The sequence below is a fragment of the Melitaea cinxia genome, chromosome 10, assembly GCF_905220565.1.
Source record: "Melitaea cinxia chromosome 10, ilMelCinx1.1, whole genome shotgun sequence".
Taxonomy (NCBI): Eukaryota; Metazoa; Arthropoda; class Insecta; order Lepidoptera; family Nymphalidae; genus Melitaea; species Melitaea cinxia.
Window position 1 is genome coordinate 15730244 of NC_059403.1, and position 21552 is coordinate 15751795.

The 21552-nt window shown below is 31.2% G+C and overlaps 1 protein-coding gene across 1 annotated transcript in view; it reads right to left on the reverse strand.

Annotated features, from left to right (window-relative positions):
• Positions 1 to 741: 741 nt before the first annotated feature.
• Positions 742 to 21552, reverse strand: part of LOC123657045 (acidic mammalian chitinase) — a 59145-nt gene continuing 38334 nt past the window's right edge. Inside the window, exons 7-16 of the mRNA XM_045592643.1 lie at positions 20150 to 20263; positions 16895 to 17094; positions 11318 to 11535; positions 8225 to 8379; positions 5899 to 6070; positions 5030 to 5146; positions 3751 to 3886; positions 3241 to 3413; positions 2647 to 2848; positions 742 to 2368 (exon numbers count right to left, since the gene is read on the reverse strand). Of these exons, the coding sequence (XP_045448599.1) occupies positions 2157 to 2368; positions 2647 to 2848; positions 3241 to 3413; positions 3751 to 3886; positions 5030 to 5146; positions 5899 to 6070; positions 8225 to 8379; positions 11318 to 11535; positions 16895 to 17094; positions 20150 to 20263 (1699 nt within the window). The 3' untranslated portion in view covers positions 742 to 2156. The remainder of the gene's footprint in view (positions 2369 to 2646; positions 2849 to 3240; positions 3414 to 3750; positions 3887 to 5029; positions 5147 to 5898; positions 6071 to 8224; positions 8380 to 11317; positions 11536 to 16894; positions 17095 to 20149; positions 20264 to 21552) is intronic.

Here is a 21552-nt window from a genome sequence, read left to right on the forward strand (position 1 = left end):
ATTTATAATCCATTCATACGAAATCAAAATCGAATGTAACATACAAATTGTTTCAGGATAGAGGCCTGAATTTGTGTCTGATTCCATTAGCGACGTATTGTACTCGTTGCTATTGTTTACAACATCTTTCAAACAAAATTATTACTTACCCGTAATAAATAAAGGTCATTACTCTTTAGCTACATAGCTAATAGTAATCCGATGTAACTGTTTAATTTACATTTAAATTTAGACTTTAAGATATTGTATTAAGATTTGAAATCATTTATATGGATTAATATTAGTTCAAATTTATTCAACATTGGCACCCGGATATGGGATTTGAAACAATAAGATAATATTCCCATAACACAATATCCTAATCCATTTGACTATTGTAGTATTTTAATGCATATACCAAAAGCTAATATTTACATAACCAATGACATAACCAAACTACATGTGAGGCTTTGTTTGTTTCAGGAATAGTTTTTGGTGAGTTGGATCATATTTTAGGTGTTAAGTGATGGTGTGACGAATTTCTGTTCTGGAATGTAATGAGATGATGATTCACCGACTTTACTCCATGATTCAAATCAATTTCCATTGAGTAATAGAAATGTTGTAATAATTGAATTTTGTAATATTTGGTGATTACAAAATCAAAAACTGCAGACGAACATTAGTATCAGTAATTTAGGATTTACAACTTTAGATAAAAGGCTACAAATAATAACTAAAAAGGAATAAAAAACATCAGAATTTTATAAAAGAATTTTAATAATACTCTTACATCTGTTTTGTATTTAGATACAATATTTACAAAAACTTATAATTATTTTTCTACTTACGATAAAATATAAACCTCAACTATATGACGATGTCATGATATTTTGTAACTGTCGAACAATTTCCGTAACTAATGATGAAATAGAGACAGTTAAAGGCAGTGATTTTGCTGATTTAATAGATGATAAGCTTGAGTATACTAAATTTAGCGCTAATAAATATAATCACAAAGGTACACAATTTGATAATGTTACTGATTAAACTGATAACAAAAATGAAAATACAAATTATCGTGTTCTTATACCAGATGTTTAAAATGTTTAAAACGTTAGAGAAGAATGATAAATTTCTCTGAAAATCTACTATTCTACATTAGAACGAGAACCTAAAAATTCTTCCGTATCTAATTATTAAGTCTCTCCGAATTATGTACCTTTGGGAGTTAACTATCACTAGCTAATCATGATAATCAGACAAATAACTAATAACCAACTAACCAATTGAAAAACGTCTCTGTAAAAATCAATTAAAGCTCTTCGTTGAATTGATTTATTATACAATTATTGTTTAATATACTTGCGCAAACCTATTTGCACCTATAAATTTCAATAAAAAACTAGAGATTCTGTTTTTTTTTGTATTTCTTGTTAGAAATAAACTTGTTCATAAAGACTTATTAGCTTGAGAAAGTGAACCACGTGCACTAATCAAATAATCGTTTTAAATATGAAGAAAAAGAACCTTTTTAAATAAAATTTGCCCAATTATCATGACGGCTTAAAATAATTTCTATAAAATAATTTTCACCAATAATGTTATAATTTACATTATATCACACGAACCCTTTCATCCGATCTGTTTGATATTGCCATCGTCAAACTAATAAATATTTCGACGTGGGTTGATTTAGACTACAGGTGGATTAGGCGTTAGAAATATTAAAATTAATGGACGATTTGATTTAAAACTGGTCGGCTTAGATTGCGACAAATAACGACATTCCTTGTCGCAATTCTGATTTATTATCAATTCGTAACTGGTTTTATTATTTAAATGGCCTGAAAATCGAGATTTAGTATATCAAGAAAATACTATAGATAATAAAAGCCAATATGAATGGAATTGTTATCAAAACAATTTAATAATTTAAATTTCTTTCATAAAACAAATTTAATTACCAAAATTACGAAAATGACAAATTGAGTCAACTAAACTTTTCCATCAATATACTTAATTTTACTCCACAAATTTCGGGTAAACTCTTAACAATTATCCAATCTTTCACAATTTCCATTTGGCACAACCTAAGCCTGTTAAAATTACAGAATTTAATTCAAAAACGAAGAGGGATAGTACTAGACTAATCTTCTAGAATATTCCAGAAGTTCTTATCTTCTAGCAGGTGCTTGGGTGTGGTGTGCACAACCTTCTACGTTTTCTGGCCAATCGCATACGTTCTCGTTGGGGTTGAAGACCAGGTTCTGAGGACATGGCATGTGGTGTTTACGTTCACCTTCGCACATATAGTACATTGTGCAGTCGGCTTTGTCTGGATGGTAGGATATATGACCGTCTTCTTCTTCGCATGTTACTTCATTAGCTGCAAAAAGTTTTAATTTATTAGAAATTAAAATAGATTTAACTTGGTAAGAATTACAAAGATATATCTATTATTTTTTGTTTTATAGCCTGCTTAACGTTAACTGTCGATGAATTTAAAGCAAAAGCTAAAAAGTTTGTTATCGCTGACTGAAATCAATAAACTTGGCAAAAAAGTGTACGAAATTATTGGCATGTCACTACATATTATTATTTATTACATTTTTGACATAGACCCAAGTTCAGTACCTACAACGACTAGTAGAATATAATACTCACGATTCTTAGTTGTGTATTGTCCATTGGGGTTGTAAGACTCATAAGGTCCATCGTACTCCAGTTTCACCTTGTAATCTCCGAGCTCCTGTTTCATGGCGGTGATGAGCGGATATTTTCCGGTTCCACATGAGCCTCGGAAGTCATCCATGTCTATCGACCAGACCATGATACCTCCAAAACCTTCTTCTTTGAGCCAGGTCATCTAGTTATTAGAAAGATTTTAAAGATTAACTTTTATAATTTTGATAAATAGCTGTTTTCGTTAGGTACTTAGAGTTACAAACTATAGCTAATCACTATTATGATTAAGTTTAAAAAAAAATCATACATTTCGATATCTCATTACAAAAAAAAAGTAGGAAAAAAAGGATCGATACAATACCAAAAATATGAACTCCATTCAGACCAGTTTCAATAGTTTTAATACTTTTTAAATCTTTATTTTCGGACAAAAGATTGATTGAAAAAGCTTTTGTTTCTATTTAGCTGGACACTTTGTTAATTCTAATAATTAGGTGCTATATTCATTTGACTCTGATATTAAAATGCCTTGCTTTGTAATAATTTACAGTACGTTATAATCATGAAATATACCTTAGTTTTCAGCGATCTCTCATCATCGAATCCGACCCATTGATTTTCTCTGTACGCGAAGGGCACCATCTGTTCATTGTCCCATACGAGTGTTGTGTTATCTTCTCTCAAGAAGTCGCAGATTTCGTAGTAGGACATGAAACCAGCTTCGTTTGTGTAACGTCCGGCTTGACCTGAGAAGAAATATTGGGTGCTTAAAAACAAAAGACTTAAAGAACTCCGCATGTTAAGACATATTCAGGAGACAGACAGACTGTCGGTTTATTTATTATTTCTGTAATATGCAATATAAAGAAGTATACCTTAAATTGACAACTTGAATTTTATAGAACGCTTACTCGGAACAGTTTCCAGATTTGCACTGTCTATACGATTATCATTTTTCCAGAAGTAATATAAATGAAAATTTGATTGAGACGTAAGCATTGCCATACCTTTTTTGAAATTTTAAATATAAAGACTCAAAAATGTAAGCAATCATTTATCATAGAAAGTTCAAGAAGAACTCACCACCACCAGAAGCCGGGGCACCGATGTCGAACTGAGTTTCGTTGATCAGAGTGAACGAGCGACCATATGTTGGCATACCAATCATCAACTTTTCTTTAGGAGCACCTTGTCGCACCCATTCTCGAGCTGAGTAGTCCTGGAAAATGTAAATGAATTAATAAATAAAATAAACTAGTAACAGTAGTTAATATAATATCGTTACTAATATTTAGAATTTGAAAGCACTTATTTAGTTCTAAGCTGAACAGAACTAAAAAAAAAAATAATTAAAGAACGTCATACAATCAGCTATCAACCTCTTACGATCTGGCGTTCAGTTACGTTTATAAATATAAAAAACAAATATTTTAAGCATTGTTTAAATATTTTTGATGTTAAAACATTTTTTTCCAAAAAGAAAAAACATTGATCCTAAAAGAAAATCATCAGTCAATTGTCAAGTAAAAAAGGTTTGAGCAAATAAAAAGTGCTGTTAAATAAAATCGAATGAACTTTGTAACTCAAACAATCTACGTATATCCTTAAATAATCCTGTAAATTTCACGATAGAACTTAACACTCACTTCAATAAAAATCAAATTATTCTTTACAAAGTACAAATTGTTCTCTTTGTTAACTTAAATAAAAACTAGCGAGGAAGCAGACGTCGGTGCTGATAAAAAACTTTTCAAGTCATTAAAAGTATGCGATTGTTGTTTAACCGGGCTTAACTTATCAAAGTCAATTTTTTAAACAACCGGTTGGCTTAAAAATAAACTTTTGCAGATTAAAGTAAACACATAGTACTACATTAAACATAGTAGTACATTTTGTATTTCTTGACCATTCTAGAAAGACAATAGAGGTAGCGAATAAATTAATTTCGGCCTTTGGAGACAGTAGTAAAATAATAATGCTCAAAATAATAATAATAAAAAAGATGAATTAAGCAACGCCAATATTGATTTTTTCCGTGTTTTATTAAGGTAATTTAGCTTTAGTGTAATATTCTTAGTCGAATAATAAGGAAAATATAATTAACAAAATTAAGATATTTAAATGATAGTATAAATCGCTACCTATATTTTTAGCTTATATTACTGGTAATTTCCTTTTTTTTTAATAAGTTAAATATATATAATGAAACAACTTTTTCGGATTTTATCGCGGTCCTTTCAGTCCTGCCGTGACAATGGTTGCTGTAAGCTATCCAAAATGTCGGACATATAAAAAACTTAGTAAACTGCGATAAAATTCAAAAAAGTTGGTATATATTATAGTAAAATATAGCTTAACTTACCACAGTGAGTTTCTTCTGATAGCTGGTGGCGCTCTCGAGCGGGAACAGAGGACTGTTGTGTCCGACCTGACGCTCCCATTGACCGTGGAAGTCGTATGTCATGACATTGATGTAATCCTAGACAGTAATTACAAATTTCATATTGCTAAAAGTAAAATAGCGCAGACGTTAATGATTAGAATGAATGTGAGGAAAAGGTAGCTCGAAGCTTACCAATTTTTCTTTTGGTCATTTTGATGATTATGGTAATTAAATTATAACATTTTTACTGTCAATAAATATTTTCTTCAGCAAGGATCGAAATTGTAACCGCTAGTTTAAAGAGAAGTTGCTGTGATAAATGTGCCAATCCTCTTAACTTCAACCATTATAAATATACCTCAAATATTTCCAAAAAAATAATTAATCTAAAAAAAATTCTCAAAGGCGACGACAGACTTTACAGAACACGTCTCAGACGCTATATAATTTACAATATTAAAATCGGCAATAGAATTTGCGAATTCATTTAAAGGGCTTTATAAAAAATATCGGAGGACATAAAGATACTGAAGACATTTTAAATACTTGTAATAAAACGTGAGCGCTTTTATAGACTTCAACGTTTTTGAATAGGCTTTTTTTCTCTTTTTCAACTGTTGAAGTGATACTAGACAAATTGAGCTATAAGATTAACTTCTTTTTTCATTTTTTCGTTTTCAATAATATCTATCAACTGTCAGAAAAAAAACAGGACAAAAAATTGAATGTTTGTTTTTTTATTTTCCTTCAACGATTTTATGATAATCACGAATTGCATTAAATCCATAAGCCAACACTATTCATTACACTACACATCATGTACGAGAATACATATGTAAATAACTCACCAAGTATTTAGATATTTCAGGCACGTCGTATCCAGCGGCGATGGCTTCGAAGGAAGCTGGTACAGCTGCGGAGAGCAGGAGACGTGGCTGGCCGGAGGTCTTCGCTTCACCCTCGAATGCGAGACGCAGTTCTTTGAGGAGAGACACAAAAGCGGCACGGTCATCTGCTCCTCTATAGATAAAAGATTGTTATTTTATTTACTACTAGTTATGTACGCGATTTCGTCCGCGTGGATTTTAACAAAAAAAGCTATTTTTCAGTTCGCAGAGTTATAAAAAAATATTCTAAAACAAAAATAGCCTAAGTTACTCCTTACTACATTAGCTATCTATCAGTGAAAGTCCCGTCAAAATCGGTCCAGCCGTTTCAGTGATTAGCCGGAACATACAGAAAGACAGATAAAAATTGTAAAAAATGTTATTTTGGTATATGTACTGTGTATAAATCTATATGTTTTTAGTAAAAAGCGGCTATTTTAATATTACAAACAGACACTCCAATTTTATTCATTTGTATAGATTTTTGTTCCCATAAAAACCTACAGCTTAGTTTTATAAGAAAAAAAAATTGTTCAATAGATCTCATTGCTAAAAAGTGTGAAGGAAAGTGTAACGAAAAGTGATCGCGCTAATGCGGGTACACCAGCATCGTATTCTTGAATTGCTTAATATTTTCTATAGTGTTTCTTTCTCCGAAGTGTATTTTAAAATGCTATACATATATTGTGATATAAATATTTTAATCTTTATTTTCAAAACGAATATTAAATCAAATTTTATTTTAACAAAGTACGAAATATTAATGTCACTTCTGTCGTTATTTACTCTGAGTTGACTCGTAAATGCGTCGTTTCTTCTCGCTCAGGTGTAAAAACTTAGCCGGTAAATACCTAAATTTCACAAAATGGAAAAAACATGTCTAGATATAATATTTTACGGCTGTCGCATGATCCGCTAAAAGGTTTTTTTTTATACGGGTTATCCAAGTATACTGTGAAGCTTTAGTTACTTTCATATTTCAAAGGATTACGTTTTATATATCAATAAAGTTGTTTATGATCAGATTATCTCTGGGTATGATAAGAGAACAAATACCACTTATTGTCTTCTAAGAATGTAACATGAAAATATACTTTATTGTACGTTTCAAAGAGCACTTGAGAACTATTTGAATTTCTGACACAAATTATTTTTTATGATAAATTATGTAATATAAAAAATATATATTGTGAAAAATATCGAAAACTGTGAGGTGATTGGACTGTGATTTTGTATAAATTTCAACTCAAAATTATTTTGACATTTGGAAATATATGGTAACCCCATAGTTTTGGTTTAATTTTTTAGAAAAAAATACTCCTCAAAAACTCAAATCTTAGGTATATTCGTACATGGCTAGTGTTTCTAAAAAAAACCAACGCTGACTAGCATTTTCACATAAATTTGTTTATTATACATTTGCAGCATTACACCATAACGGGCATATAGATAAAGATTAACTGATTGAACAAATGATTCCAATCGCATTTCTTCAAAAGTCTTTAAGAATAAAATTATTAGTCTAAATTTAAGTTATGAATTTTAATAATATTGAGGAGTTGAATTTCGACGAGTCGTAGTAAAAATATCTTATTTGACATAATTTAATAACATTGACAATTATGTATTAAATTTTAGATCCCTAGTAAGTGATATTTAGTCGTATACCGATATATTGATTTATAATCCAGAAAGTTCTTAATCGAAAACAAAATACTTGTCTTTGGGATAGTAGTTAGGACAAATGTTGAGAATAACCAACAGTAGAGTTCTAAGGCTCTTGCTGTTAGCTACGGCAGTAAAGAAGTAAAGAACATAGCCACCCCCTCTCTTCCCGTGAGTGTCGTAAGAGGCGACTGAGGGATAACACAGTTCCACTATCACTTTGGAACTTATAAAGCCGACAGACGGCGAAATAACCATCCAACTGCTGGCTTTGAAATACATAGGCTGAAGACGGGCAGCAGCGTCTGCGGTGTGATAAGTCAGCTCTGCGGTCACCAACCCGCCTGACCAGCGTGGTGACTATGGGCAACACACATGAGTTCACGCCATTTTTGGCGCGAGCTTTTGGAGGCTTATGTCTATGATAGGCTGAAGTAATGATGATAATGATGATGATGTAATAACGGTTCTAAGGAAATTCTAAGCGATATGTATATGTGAGTGTGTGTGTGTAGCTTTAACCCGCTAGTAAACTAGGTGAATTGGTTTTTGTCCAGCAGTGGGAAATTTAAACAAACAATAGTGTCAACAATAATCAAACAATAGTGTATCAATCATTTACCTTGGGTATTCCCAATCGATGTCTAAACCGTTGAACTGGTAGTCCCTCAGGAATTCTATCGCTTCGTACACAAACTGGTTCATACGGAACACGTTTGACGTCAGCTCTTTGAAGGGAGTCGAACCGAACGCCCAACCACCGATAGCTAAGAGAATCTGAATAAAGAAAAATTGGCATAAGTACTCACAGATTTATGAACATTTATAAAATAATGGTTGCTTAACTGAATAGGTTGGTAATTACTTATTTATCATAAGGAATAAATTTAAATATTTCTATGTTAGTTACTCTTGATATTATATTAAAAAAGAAAATTTCAAAGGAAATTGACGGTGAAGTCTGTATTTGAACAAACAGCCTAATTTAATTCTAACCCAGATACGCACTTCGAGTAACTTCAAAGCGAATTACGAGTATTGTTATAAACAAGATAATAACTGCAGATATTCCCAAACTTTTTAAAATATATCTATAATTTTCCGATAGACGGAGTTTATTAAATTGTAATTCATTTTATTTTAATTTTTTTGTAATAATGATAATTCTTTATTTTTATAACAAAAGTATATGTGTCAACTCCGATGTATGACTGGAGTTTACTTCTTCAAATCGACTGTCTAATTAGGCACAAAAAAGGCTTACTAGTCTAAAAAAAGATTAATACTATATCAAATGGTAAATAAACGAATCAAATAACGCCATCTATCGGAACCCTATTGGACCTACCCTAGATGGCGTTAGTAGAAAACGTCGTAACACCCATTGCATTCCGATAGATTGCCTAACAAAAACGTAACGAGGTCATTCGTTCAGTAAATTTTACTCATCATATCGATATCGATACTTAAGAACTCTAAAAAAGATTCACATTATTTTGTACTTAGATGTTGTAGTTAGACAGGAATTTCACAATAATTATACGGCGTACAACGCCAACCCTAGGTATTGACAATAAGTAGCCACAGATGTAATGTAAACATTGAAAATGTAAACATACAAGTATATTTTTGTTCTATTTACTTAAATTATGATAATTATAGACTTTATAGTTAACGGGACCCTGTAAGATTTACTTATATTTCAGTGGTTCGGTTCAAAGATATACGCCCATAAAGTGGTATTTTTATTTATTTATTTATTAAATGTTCGATCGAAGCCGCGACTGGATCAGCGTAACCATAATATTTCTTTTATACAACTAGTTCGACCAACAAGCATACCCCCCTACCGATACTACCCCCCCCCCCACCCAAGAGCTCTGATGAACTTTGTACTACACAGGAACACAACACTGCCTGAAAGAAGTATTATTTAGCTGTGATCTTATCTTCTGTAAGATCGAGATACTTTGCCAATTGCACTACTCTTGACTGTGAGGAGGGTATTTCCTGCTGTGCTCTACCTCAGTGATATATCCATTGTAGTCGTTACACCAATCAATGTATTGGTCATCATTATAATATATATAAAGTATAAGGTTAAGACCAATTTATAGAAATCTCAAAATAATTGAAGCACTAAACGAAGCAAAAAAAAAAAGAAAAAACTTTAACGTTAACCTAAAATAAATTCTATATTTTTAATAAATTAAGCTCGAGTTATTTTGACATAAGCTTTGAATAAGTTTCGAAGGTATAAAGCACGGGTATACAAGCTCACTTTGTGGATTTTTTCTTTTTAATAGTTGATTAGTTTAGTTAAAAACCTACGGGGTCTTTTAATATTTTCAACGTCACTTTGGTTCTTTGAATTTGTTGATAGTAAAACCTTTCTTTTAACGTTATTTTCGCTCTTGATAACATCTCGTGCACATTTTTTACTTAATGCTTGTTACCGTTTCTTTTTATTTTCCGCTCACGAAAAGTGTCTGTCATTGAGGTTGAGAGCCACTGACTCGGTCTATACAATTAAGCTAGCCTTTGTGTTCTTTTAAGGTCTACGTCTAGAAATACTTAGCGAATTCCATTATAATCTTGAGAGATCTCCGAAACGGTTTTTTAAAGAACAAAACTTCTCATTTAATCAAGCATTGTTTATATAACAATGCTTTAAAAAAATTAAAAGTTAAAAATTATGTCTTGTTACGTAAAGGAGCGGCAATTTAGCGGACTGTTATGTGATGTTTAAAATAAACATACCCTATTTTTAACCGACTTCCAAAAAAGGAGGAGGTTCTCAATTCGACTGTATTTTTTTTTTTTTTTTTTTTTTTTTTATGTATGTTACATCAGAACTTTTGCCCGCGTGGACCGATTTCGACAAATTTTGTTTTAATCGAAAGGTGGTGTGTGCCAATTGGTCCCATTTAAATTTATTTGAGATCTAACAACTACTTTTCGAGTTATATCTAATAATGTGTTTTTACTTGACGCTTTTTTCGTCGACCTACGTTGTATTATACCGCATAAATTTCTACTGGATGTACCGATTTTGATAATTTTTTTTTTGTTGGAAAGGGGATATCCCTAGTTTGGTACCGTGATAAGGAAACTAGGATCTGATGATGGGATCCCAGAGGAATTGACGGAAACTCTCGAAAATCCGTAATAACTTTTTACTGGGTGTACCGATTTTGATAATTTTTAATTTAATCGATAGCTGATGTTTATCATGTGGTCACATATAAATTTCATCGAGATCTGATAACTACTTTTTGAGTAATCTTTAATAACGCGTAGTTGCTTGACTATTTTTTCGTCGATCTACGTTGTATTACTTGTCGATGTAATTGAAGTCGGTTTTTTTTTTCGTTTGCGAGCAAACACAATTATATGATAAGAAACAGACTCCCAAGTTAGTCAAATTTAAATATAATTGAATCAATGTGTAATTAAGACCTTTACAATTTAATTTGTATAGTTTTATTTGTTATAATTATCCTACAAAGTGTGTGTAGTAAGTATTACGTAATATATAAAAACAAGTAAGGACATACGCCTTTTGATATTTAGGTTAGGTAATAAATAAATTGTCCTAAATTATATGGCATAGGGTATATAAGGGTCAGAAACAAAAGGAGACAAGAACTTGTTTGGCGTTAGAAGGGACGATATTTACTTACTAATTAACAAAAACGAAAACAATAAATCTTACCTTCAAATTCGGGTTCTTCTCTCTCAGAGCGACGACTTTTTCGTACATGTCTCCATCCTTCTCATTTCCTTCAGCTAGCTTGTGGTCCTTGAGTGTGGCGAAGGCGTATATGACGTGCGTGCAGAGTGATGGGTCAACGTTGTCTGGCATGAAGCGTCCAGCGCTCGGCCGCTTTGAAGACCAGGACGTGAGGTAGCAAAGAATCTGAGGTTCACGCTCTGAGGAAGATTTACAATGATGCTAGAGTACCTATTGAGAGATTGAAATTGTTTTTTTAAATGGTGACATATCACAAACAGCCAGCTTCTTTTTGTGTTTCGTATATTTATTAGTTCTCTCTAATTCTTTTGTTTTTCAACAATTAGATTTTATTCCAAGTTTCAGGATTTCGTATTGTTATTAAAATTGTAATAGCTAGAAAAGAAACCACAAAAAAGTGGCGATATGTTGCAAAAAGTGCAACAATATACGTATTCTGATAACAAGCTTGAAGAAGAAAAATTAAGATAGTCAATGACACAGTATTCGCTTATTACCGCATGAGCTTATTACACTCGTAACAAAAGTCAAATTGTAATTTTTTTCACACAGCAACATATTCCAAGACCTCAACTTTAATAAGAATTTTCAAATACAATTGTCTTATCTTTATTCTTATTATGTCATTGTCTTCAAAGAATGAGTGATAATATTAATTATCTGCAGTATTTTTATTTAATTATTACGTCTCTTTAAATTTTACGACCAACCGCTTTTGAACAATCATTATTAATCACCGAAAAAGATAAACACAAGTCTTAATAAAAAAAGTAGTACCGCCGACCGCTTTAGTGTAAAGGTGTGTGTGCCGTGTCGGTGGCGCCTAAAAACGCGGGTTCGATTCCCGCCCGGAGTGGATATTTGTGTTTATACAAATATTTATTTCCGGTCTGGTTGTTCATCCTTGTGTTGTTCACCGTGCCTCGGAGAGCACGTTAAGCTATCGGTTCTAGTTGTTATCATGTATACATGAAAGCGATCGTTACTCATAGTAAGCAACATATCTGCCAGCCTGCAATAAACCAGCGTGGTGGATTAAGCTCTGATCCGTCTTCTACACGGAGAAAGAGGCCTATGCCCAGTAGTGGGATATTACAGGCTGAAGCGACCAATAAAAATTAGTATTAAAACAATACAAGAATCTGTTTTAGATAACGAAGTAAGAGTTTTAAAAGACCTAACAATCGCCATTGTTATAAAAGTCTAAGCCTCATTAGAAAAGTCTTCGTTATAAAAAGTACGTAAAGACAGAGAGTCTTAGCGATGTAATGATTTATCAACTGTTCCATTTCACTTTAGAAGACAAGAACTTTGACATACATTAAAAAGTCTAGTATCTTATCTTATCTTAGCGTTAGATCTATCTTCTAAATTTTACTTTTATTTTAAGATGTTTTGATAATGTAATCTATATATTACATGGAAAAGAAGTGCAAAATGCTAATATGTTTTTAAAAGTATACATAAAAATATTTAAAATCAATAAAAAGAAACATTACAGACATTACCATGTATTTGACACACACACGCATATTATATTCTTTTTTTGATTGTCAGTTCGTAGTAAAATTTAAAAATTTACAAAAGGTTCTTTATTTTCATAATTTTTTGGTTTTAGTTAATTTTTAATTTTTAATTGTGGTCGAATTTCGACCTCTGGGCGACCACTAGTTCAATGTAATTACACAAGCTCTGTAAATGTGTATGTGTGTGAAATAAATTATCTTAGTCTTGCCATATTATTCCGTATGATATAATAATTACTTCTTTTTAACCTTTTATTTATGAAATAGAAACTGTTTTAAATTTGCATTTAGAATATTACTATGGATATAGATTCTTTGATTGTAAAATGATAAAATTATTATGAAATCAGAAAAATGAGAAATCCTATTAGAGATAAATTACTTTTTCATCTATCAAGATTCGATTTTTTATCAATATCTGAAAGATTTGTTATTAGTTGAAACTTAAAAAGAAATCTGTGAAATATTAATACAAAAATTTATTGCTCTTTAATGGGGTTTCATGTTTTTTTAATTATGTTAATTTATTTATTAAATTAAGGAAAGGTTAACTTCTATTTTTAATGTCTTATTAAAATAAATTATAATTAAATAATATTTTAATGTATGCTTATACAAAAAAGTCAATGAAAGTAATTTGAAGAATCTTTTTGAAAATTACAAAATATTTCTTCGTTCGCCAAGATAGTGTTTTGTAAAACTTTGTCGTGCCTACTTGTAAATATTATCGCTCAACGTATCATGAACTTTGTAAGCTTAAATCATAGCTTTCATAAAATATGCCAAAATATGGCAAGCAGTTTAGAACCCTGTGAGCCTTCTATTATAGACCAAAATCGAATATTATCTGCAGTTTTGTGGGTCTTGATATCGTGGTTGTCGAAAGCTCGAACGTGAAAGCTCTCGATGTCTGAAACTTTTAGTAAGTATGTCGCGGGCTGTCGCTGTTCAGAGCCATTCTTGACGGTGGAGAAAAAATAGTACCTAAAAATGACCCTTGTGGCACCCCATTTAAGATTGGTGTACTTTTAGTGTCACAAACAGGGCTCACTTGTTTTCTGGGTGTGTAAAAAGTAAACTTACAAAAATGAATTTTCATAACTTGTTCATCGGTACTTACAAATTTAGTTACTTTTTAAACTACAGTTTTATACATTGTTAATTTTTATTTTTATTTTATATTGTTAAATACTGTTTTATTTTAGAATTAATTATTAGCATATTTTTTTGCTTGTAAAATTTTTTAACTTTTTATGTCTTTTACATAACAGTATAAACGTTGTTTACAAGTATATAATTAATTAATTTAAATAAATATTGTGTTAAAAAGTTACTGTAAAAAAAGCAGACGAAAACTGCATGTCACGTAACAGCTATTTCTTCATACTTTATGAATTAATTACGCACAATCAGCTTAGAAAGTTAATGAGAATAACATAAACGGTGCACGGTGTACCGAAAATAAAACTAATATATGAGGCGTGAGTCGAGCCGATTGGTGTTGAAAAAGTTAGTGAAAGTTTTCACAAGCTGTCGTTTGATATAACGTTTCACTAAATTGTGTTTTGATGGCTCAATAACACACTGTAGCCGTATTTTTATACGAGTTTTTATTCTCGTGTTTATAAAGTTTTATTTCATCACTTCATCATCATTTCAGCCTATCGCAGTCCACTGCTGGACATAGGCCTCCACAAGTTCACGCCGAAAACGGGGTGAACTTATAGGTTTTGCCTATAGTCAACACGCTGGGCAGGCGGCTTAGTAACCGCAGTGCTGGTATTGTCGCACCGAAGACGGTGCTGCCCGTCTTCAGTCTGTGTATTTCAAACCCAGCAGTTGGATGGTTATCCCGTCATCGGTCGGCTTTTTAAGTTCCTAGGTGATAGTGGAACTGTGTTATCCCTTAGTCGCCTCTTATGACACCCACGGGAAGAGAGGAAGTGGCTATATTCTTTAATGCCTTAACTACACAGACTAGGTCAGTTTTATTTAAAAATAATAAAAGTTATAAGTGATCAAATATTTTTTATAGTAAAATAACTAAAATAATGATAGATATTGATAAAAGATGTTTGTCATCGTCTTGGCGTTTGTGCTTGTGTATTGTGTGTTTCCAGACCCCCGACACAGGACAAAGTCCGTTTAGAGTGAGGCGTTTATTTATGTATTTAAAAATTAATTTAAAATTGAGTTTAAGTGATTTGTGTTAATAACAAAAACGTTTAATAAATTTTGCGTTTTAAGTTCTATTTTCTTAAATCTTATTTAATAAATGTTTTAATATACATTGAAATTATTTCTATTTATCTTAATATAGATAATGATTCAGAGAGGGATCGGATCGTAATCGCCTCATTATATAGAATACTAAAATTAGCTGTCGGACATTTTCATCATACAGTGTATTGTTTTATTGTATGTAAGTTTACCAAGCGGCTACTGGCTGCTACCGCCCTTGAAAGTATTTTCGAAAAATGTTTGTAAAAGTAGAGAACTTGTTTTTTTTTGCATGTTTACTCGTCCAATTTTCAGGTAGACGTACAATTACCCCAAATCACCTTTGGTTCAAGCTCAATCGAATATTTACATTGGCTCGGTTATATTTGTATATTCTGGTTTCATCGACATTAAAGTTTATTATTAAAATATCCAAGAATATAAATGGTACTTAAGTTTAAATATCAGTTTTTATCTTTTTTAAAACTACCTTCACTTTTGCAACAACTTTAAATCAATTGTTATTTTAAGTTCGTGTTAAATATGGGTACTAAAAATAATAATTAATATGGTACATAATATTTTTCTTTGGTAAGGATTTTTGTTGCGTTGGCACAGTTTGTAGTGGCCCTGCTTTCTGGTCCGCGGGTTACGGTTTCGATTACCGTTTGGAGGTGTACGAGGAATAGGTTGTGAAGTTTCTAATCCACCGTTGAAAAGGGAGAAACCTCCGACCAGACGGGTGTTGTGTTTGGTGGGCTAACGCCCCGACGTTTGTTGTCGGGATCTTGTATATATACTCAATTACTTTGATAACTTTGATAGCGCGATGTAGGATACGTCAGTTTTCTCTAGTTTGTATGCCGCGCGATAGATGTCGCTACAACCGTATAGGTATGTGTGTATTATTTGTATTTGTATTTATATATTTATGTGTATTAGGTCCGTGTATATTTAGGTATAAAAATAATTAGCTATAACAGTCTTAGGAATAGACGACCATTCGTGAATGTTATAAAATACATAATTATTTATTTGTGAGAAAGAATTTATAATATTATATTCTTAGGAAAAGTTTATTTTTACATAATAATTATAATGTTTCATTAAATCTTTACTTATTAAGCAAACTTTTTGAATATTGCGTTAATTTAATTTGCGTAAATAAATAAATAAATAAGTAAATTTTTATTCCGAATTATCAATCGTAAAAAAATACGTTTGGTTATAGCTTTTAATAAGACCTCGTTAATTATGAATATTATTTGATACTAGCTGACTCGGCAAACGTTGCCTTGCCGCTAAACGCTATTTAAAAATAGGGGTTGGTGGTAGAAGGGTGTAAATTTAGGGTTGTATGTATTTTTAACGCCAAATCATAATAAAATAAAAGATAAATAATTTATTTAAAAACTAAAAACAATTAGGGGTGGACTACCCTTAACATTTAGGGGGATGATAAATAGATGTTGTTCGATTCTGAGACCTACCCAATATGAACACAAAATTTTATGAGAATCGGTCAAGCCATTTCGGAGGAGTTTAACTACAAATACCGCGACACGAGAATTTTATATACATATTAGATTTTATGTTATATTTAAAATATGACCTATAATAAGTCAATTTATTTTAATCTTATGCTGACAAAAAATTATAACTCGTCTAGATAGACGACCAAATATTAACTTTGTATAGCGTTACATTACAGTTTATTGTTTACTTCTTCTTACTTTTTAAAACGCATTTGGGAACCCTTCCAGTCTATAATGATTAATTACTTAGTACTTACTGTTCTTATCCACGGTCAAAGCATTGTTGTTTTTGATAACAATCGTCTTAGTCGGTTTCTTGATCTTGCTGAGAACGTCAGAGAGGCTGATCTTGATCGGTTGAGGTTTCTCTGTCACTTCGATGACAACTGTTCCAGCTACTTCCGCCCAGTCTACGTCCTTCGCGTTCTTACCACGAGATATACCACGGAGTTCTTCCCTGTTTTTAATAAATTAAAATTAAAATTAAAATTAATTAACATTCACTATTTGAAATTAAAATTTATGTAAATATTATTGAATTTTTAGTGTATCATTCAATGATGTATTAAGGTATCATAATTAAACATTATGGAAATTATTATTATTGATATTAGCCGAGCTAAGGCTTAATAAAGCGTATTGACGGATAACATTTTACTTTCAACTAAGCTTTAGTTATTTCTAAGGTAAAGATACAAAAATGCCAGCTTAACTCAAGAGTATTAGTTAAAATTTTCATTATGAGTTTTTTTTAAAATATATATTAATATACCTTAATTTTGTTACTATTTTTAGGTGTTTGCGAAACTTCTCACATTATCAAATATTTGTTAAATGGCTTGGACCAACGTCTATTTTATTTATTTATTTATTTATTTATTTACTGACAAACCAACAGCATAACATACTAAACATTACATATCACGTTCATGTACATAGTCCGGTATGCATGCCAGTTACGGGTGCATACATCACTCGCCTTAGAAGACATTAAATAACAGTTTTAGAGTTGCAGCAAATCATAAAAATATAGCAGAAGTATAATATTTAAAAAAAAAAGAATAGTATAAATATCAAATTAAACATTATACTTATGAGCAGAAATGTGCGGTAAGTTTTTTTTTAGACTTGTCCCTGAATCATGAAAGATATGAAAGATATCTTCTAAAAGATATCGTTTACATTACAGAATAAAGTCTAATACGTAACAGCTTTCATTAGGATATCGTGTGTTTCAAAATATAAAAACAGACATCCCGATCACGTCACACCTTCATCAAACACAAAAAACTGAAGCACATTGATCAGTTGTAATAATCATTAAATTTCTGATAAAAATTTCTATGCACATTTTGTGGTTATTTTTGACATTTCGTAAAAGGTTCCTTTGAAAAATTTATCTATCGAGATATGATAGATATATTTATTAAACATTGTCTTTAGCTTATGATTATTCCCTAACACTGGGTGTACCAAAGTTTTTAATGTGCCAAATTTTAAAAATGATTTTGCTACCATGACTCTCCTTGTTTTTTTTTTTAAATTTAGAGTTTATTGACATCCGTTTGATGTGTAAAATAACCTTGTCGAAATTAATTAGTCCATTGAATTTCATTTTACTATTTTGTATGAGATTAAATGACTATTTTCTTCTTAATCTTTTACACAATAAAGGTTTTAGCGTCGCGTTTTCTGTCATTCAATAAGTGGAATTTTGTTTAATATTATGTAATACACTACATAAAAATATTGAGTCTTACACCTTACGTTATGTGTATACGGCAGTTAAAATAGCTTTAAATATATGTTTTAAGCATATTTAACACATTAAAACTGTTGATTTTAAAGTTATATTTCTTCTGGCACGTTAATGAAAAATGATGAGAGTGAATATTAACGATGCGCGCGCACACCGTCACGAAAAATCGACACCCCGAAGTTAGCTAGTCAACGAAGAAGAAGTTAGCAACGTGAAGTTAGCTAACCAATGAAGTATAACTTCTTACGTGCGTATATAATATGTACACACACACCCACACACGCACACACACACAGACACACACACACACACACACGCACACACACACACACTTTTTAACATATTTCACGAGACACAATTTTGGAGGTTTATGAGTACGTCAATGTGATTTATTGACGCGTTAAATTATTCGAAATTTCAATTTAATAATAAAAAATGTTGGCCACAATAAATATTAAATATACCTACTTGAGCAAAGTTCCGCTCCTTGTGGAATTTCGCGTGATAAAGTATATTTTGATTCGCACACTCCATTAACTTACAAGACGAATGTTTACGAACCATTTCGTTTTGTTCCCCCCTCGATTGTTGATTCTTTGTCACAGAACAACGAGTATTGTACTAATAGGAATGATTTGGTTGTACGCATTTTTTATACAACAAATGTTTAAACATTTTTGAATATCATATCAAAAATTGACCGTTCCCGGGGGATCGAACCCGCGTCTCCGACTGACCGTGTCGGCGCTCTAGCCAATTATGCTATGGAACGATATACCCGTTAGATCGAAATTTTTGATATGATGATTTTATTTTCGGTTTAAGCGAACCGTCAATTTTTGATATGATATACAAAAATGTTTAGAATTCCTAATGTGTGGGTAACACAAAAATAAAATCGTAGATATCAACAAATGTTTATTTAATATAAAAGCAAAAAAATTGTTATTTTTCAAATAATGAATGCTGAAAGGCTTCATTAGTATAAGGTGAAAATAGGCCTTTATAATTCATTTCATGAATGGAAATATCTAATAGGTACAGGAGAGTAATAAATTTATTTAAATAAACAGACAATTAATTAATTGCTATATGATAAATTTCCAGATTAATAACTTTTAAATAAAAGGAAAAATATAATGATACATGTGCTTTGAGCTTTATTGACATGGAGAATTTCTGGTTTTATATTGTACATTATTTTTAAGTAAGAATGTGGGTTTATAAATTAAATACCTATTTATTTGTAATGAATACAACCAAGCCAGCATTTTTTGTAGAAATATAAAATACGCGTATCACAGTTTTGGACTAAAAAAATGATATTTTAATATATTTTTCACACACCAGTTCTGTTACACCTTTCTGTTCTGTGATCTGACTTTTCTAAAAGGCATTAGGGGACGTAATTGTCATATAACTTCAAATTTAACATTCATATTTCTGACATTATTATCTTAAATTATGAATCTTTGATGTAAAATAATTTAATAATAAAAATAATAATAATGTTATTAATTATATATAGCATGCTAGATGTTCCATCACGGTTTCGAATGTTATTTATTTATGGTTTCGTTACTAAAAGTCATAACTTGATTTCATACAACCTATTGAATTACTGAATACTTATTTAAAAAAAAAGTCGTTTGTATTAAACTGAAATTTCAATAAAAAACGTACTTGATAGAAATACGTTTCACTTTTACTCAAATTTGTTACGAGATTAACTAATTTTAGACCACGAGCTCACCTCATCGCTCCAATAAGAGGATACTTCACATCCCCCCCACAAACGCTGCCGGAGAAGTCGTCCATGTCAACAGTCCACACCATGGCACCGCCGAAACCATTGTCCTTGATCCATCTATATTAAAAATAACATGTATATAGATAATATTACGATATAATACTGAAATCAGGAATAGTTTCATGGAGTCGTGATTTAATAAAGTTAATAAATAAAACATGAAAATGTGTTTGAGTATGAGACGCTATTCGTATGATTTATCGGTATCAGACTAAAAGCATCACATAGGCTAGTCGATTGGTAGTTCGAATAAAAAAATGCCAATCGTACGTTTCATCCACTAGCTGTTATCAGCGACTTAGTCCTTGTGGAAGTGTGCTTATGTATCGCACGAGAAAAGTACGATGTTCTGAGATGAAATGTAGCCTAGTGCTTTGACACAACAATCTCTGTGCCAAATATATAATCTAGTTACATTCAGTCGTTCTTACGTGCTTGAGTAACAAACATCGAATTATCGCATAAATAACTCTAGTATGTTTAAATATTAAATACACTGTTACTCGTCTACAGTTGACTTTAATCATGAAAAGTATAAATTATTCAATATAATCTCGGCAAGAAGATAAAAACCACTGGCTGGATTACTTTAATCTATGCTAATCTATAATAATATTATAAAGCTTAAGAGTTTGTTTGTTATTTGTTTGAACGCGCTCTTTCAAAATCGGGGTTTTCTTTCCTTTTGAGAGCATCCCCAGTTAGCCCAAAGAAACTGTTCCACTCAGGCGAAGTCGCGGGCAGAAGCTAGTGTTAGATAAATATTGTTTTAAATTATTTACGATTTTAATGAAATAAATGTATTTTTAGAGATTTCTTATTGCATTAAATAAACTTGTTATAATGTTAGGACACAAATATAGCAATATTTTAGAAAGACACGTTGACTGCCTTAGTACCATACAGTTATCTAAATCCCATTTAGTTTAGCGATTTAGTTTTTTGTTTCTTCTCTTAGTTCATTTTATCCTTTGTCAATTCATATTCCCTTCTTCTTTAACTTTTATTCAAACCAGCAAGGAGTTAGAGACTGATGAAAAAGATGCTTGACTTTGGTCACTTAATATCGTGTGTTCAACATACTCTCTATAGATTTATAAAGAATAATTATTGAGTGATTAAAAGTGAGATTGGAAGAGTGTGTGATTGAATGAAAAGAGTAAATCATGAAAATCGTGAGTGCTTTGAAACCATGAGAGACTTAAAGAGTGAGTGATTGCAAGAGAGAACCGTTAAAGGCGTGAAAGATTGAAAGAGTGAATTATTCAAACTTTTTTTTTTTAATTTAAACACATTTTACATTTTTAAAAAAATACAGTAATACGCTCCAAAAATCGCAGAGATTT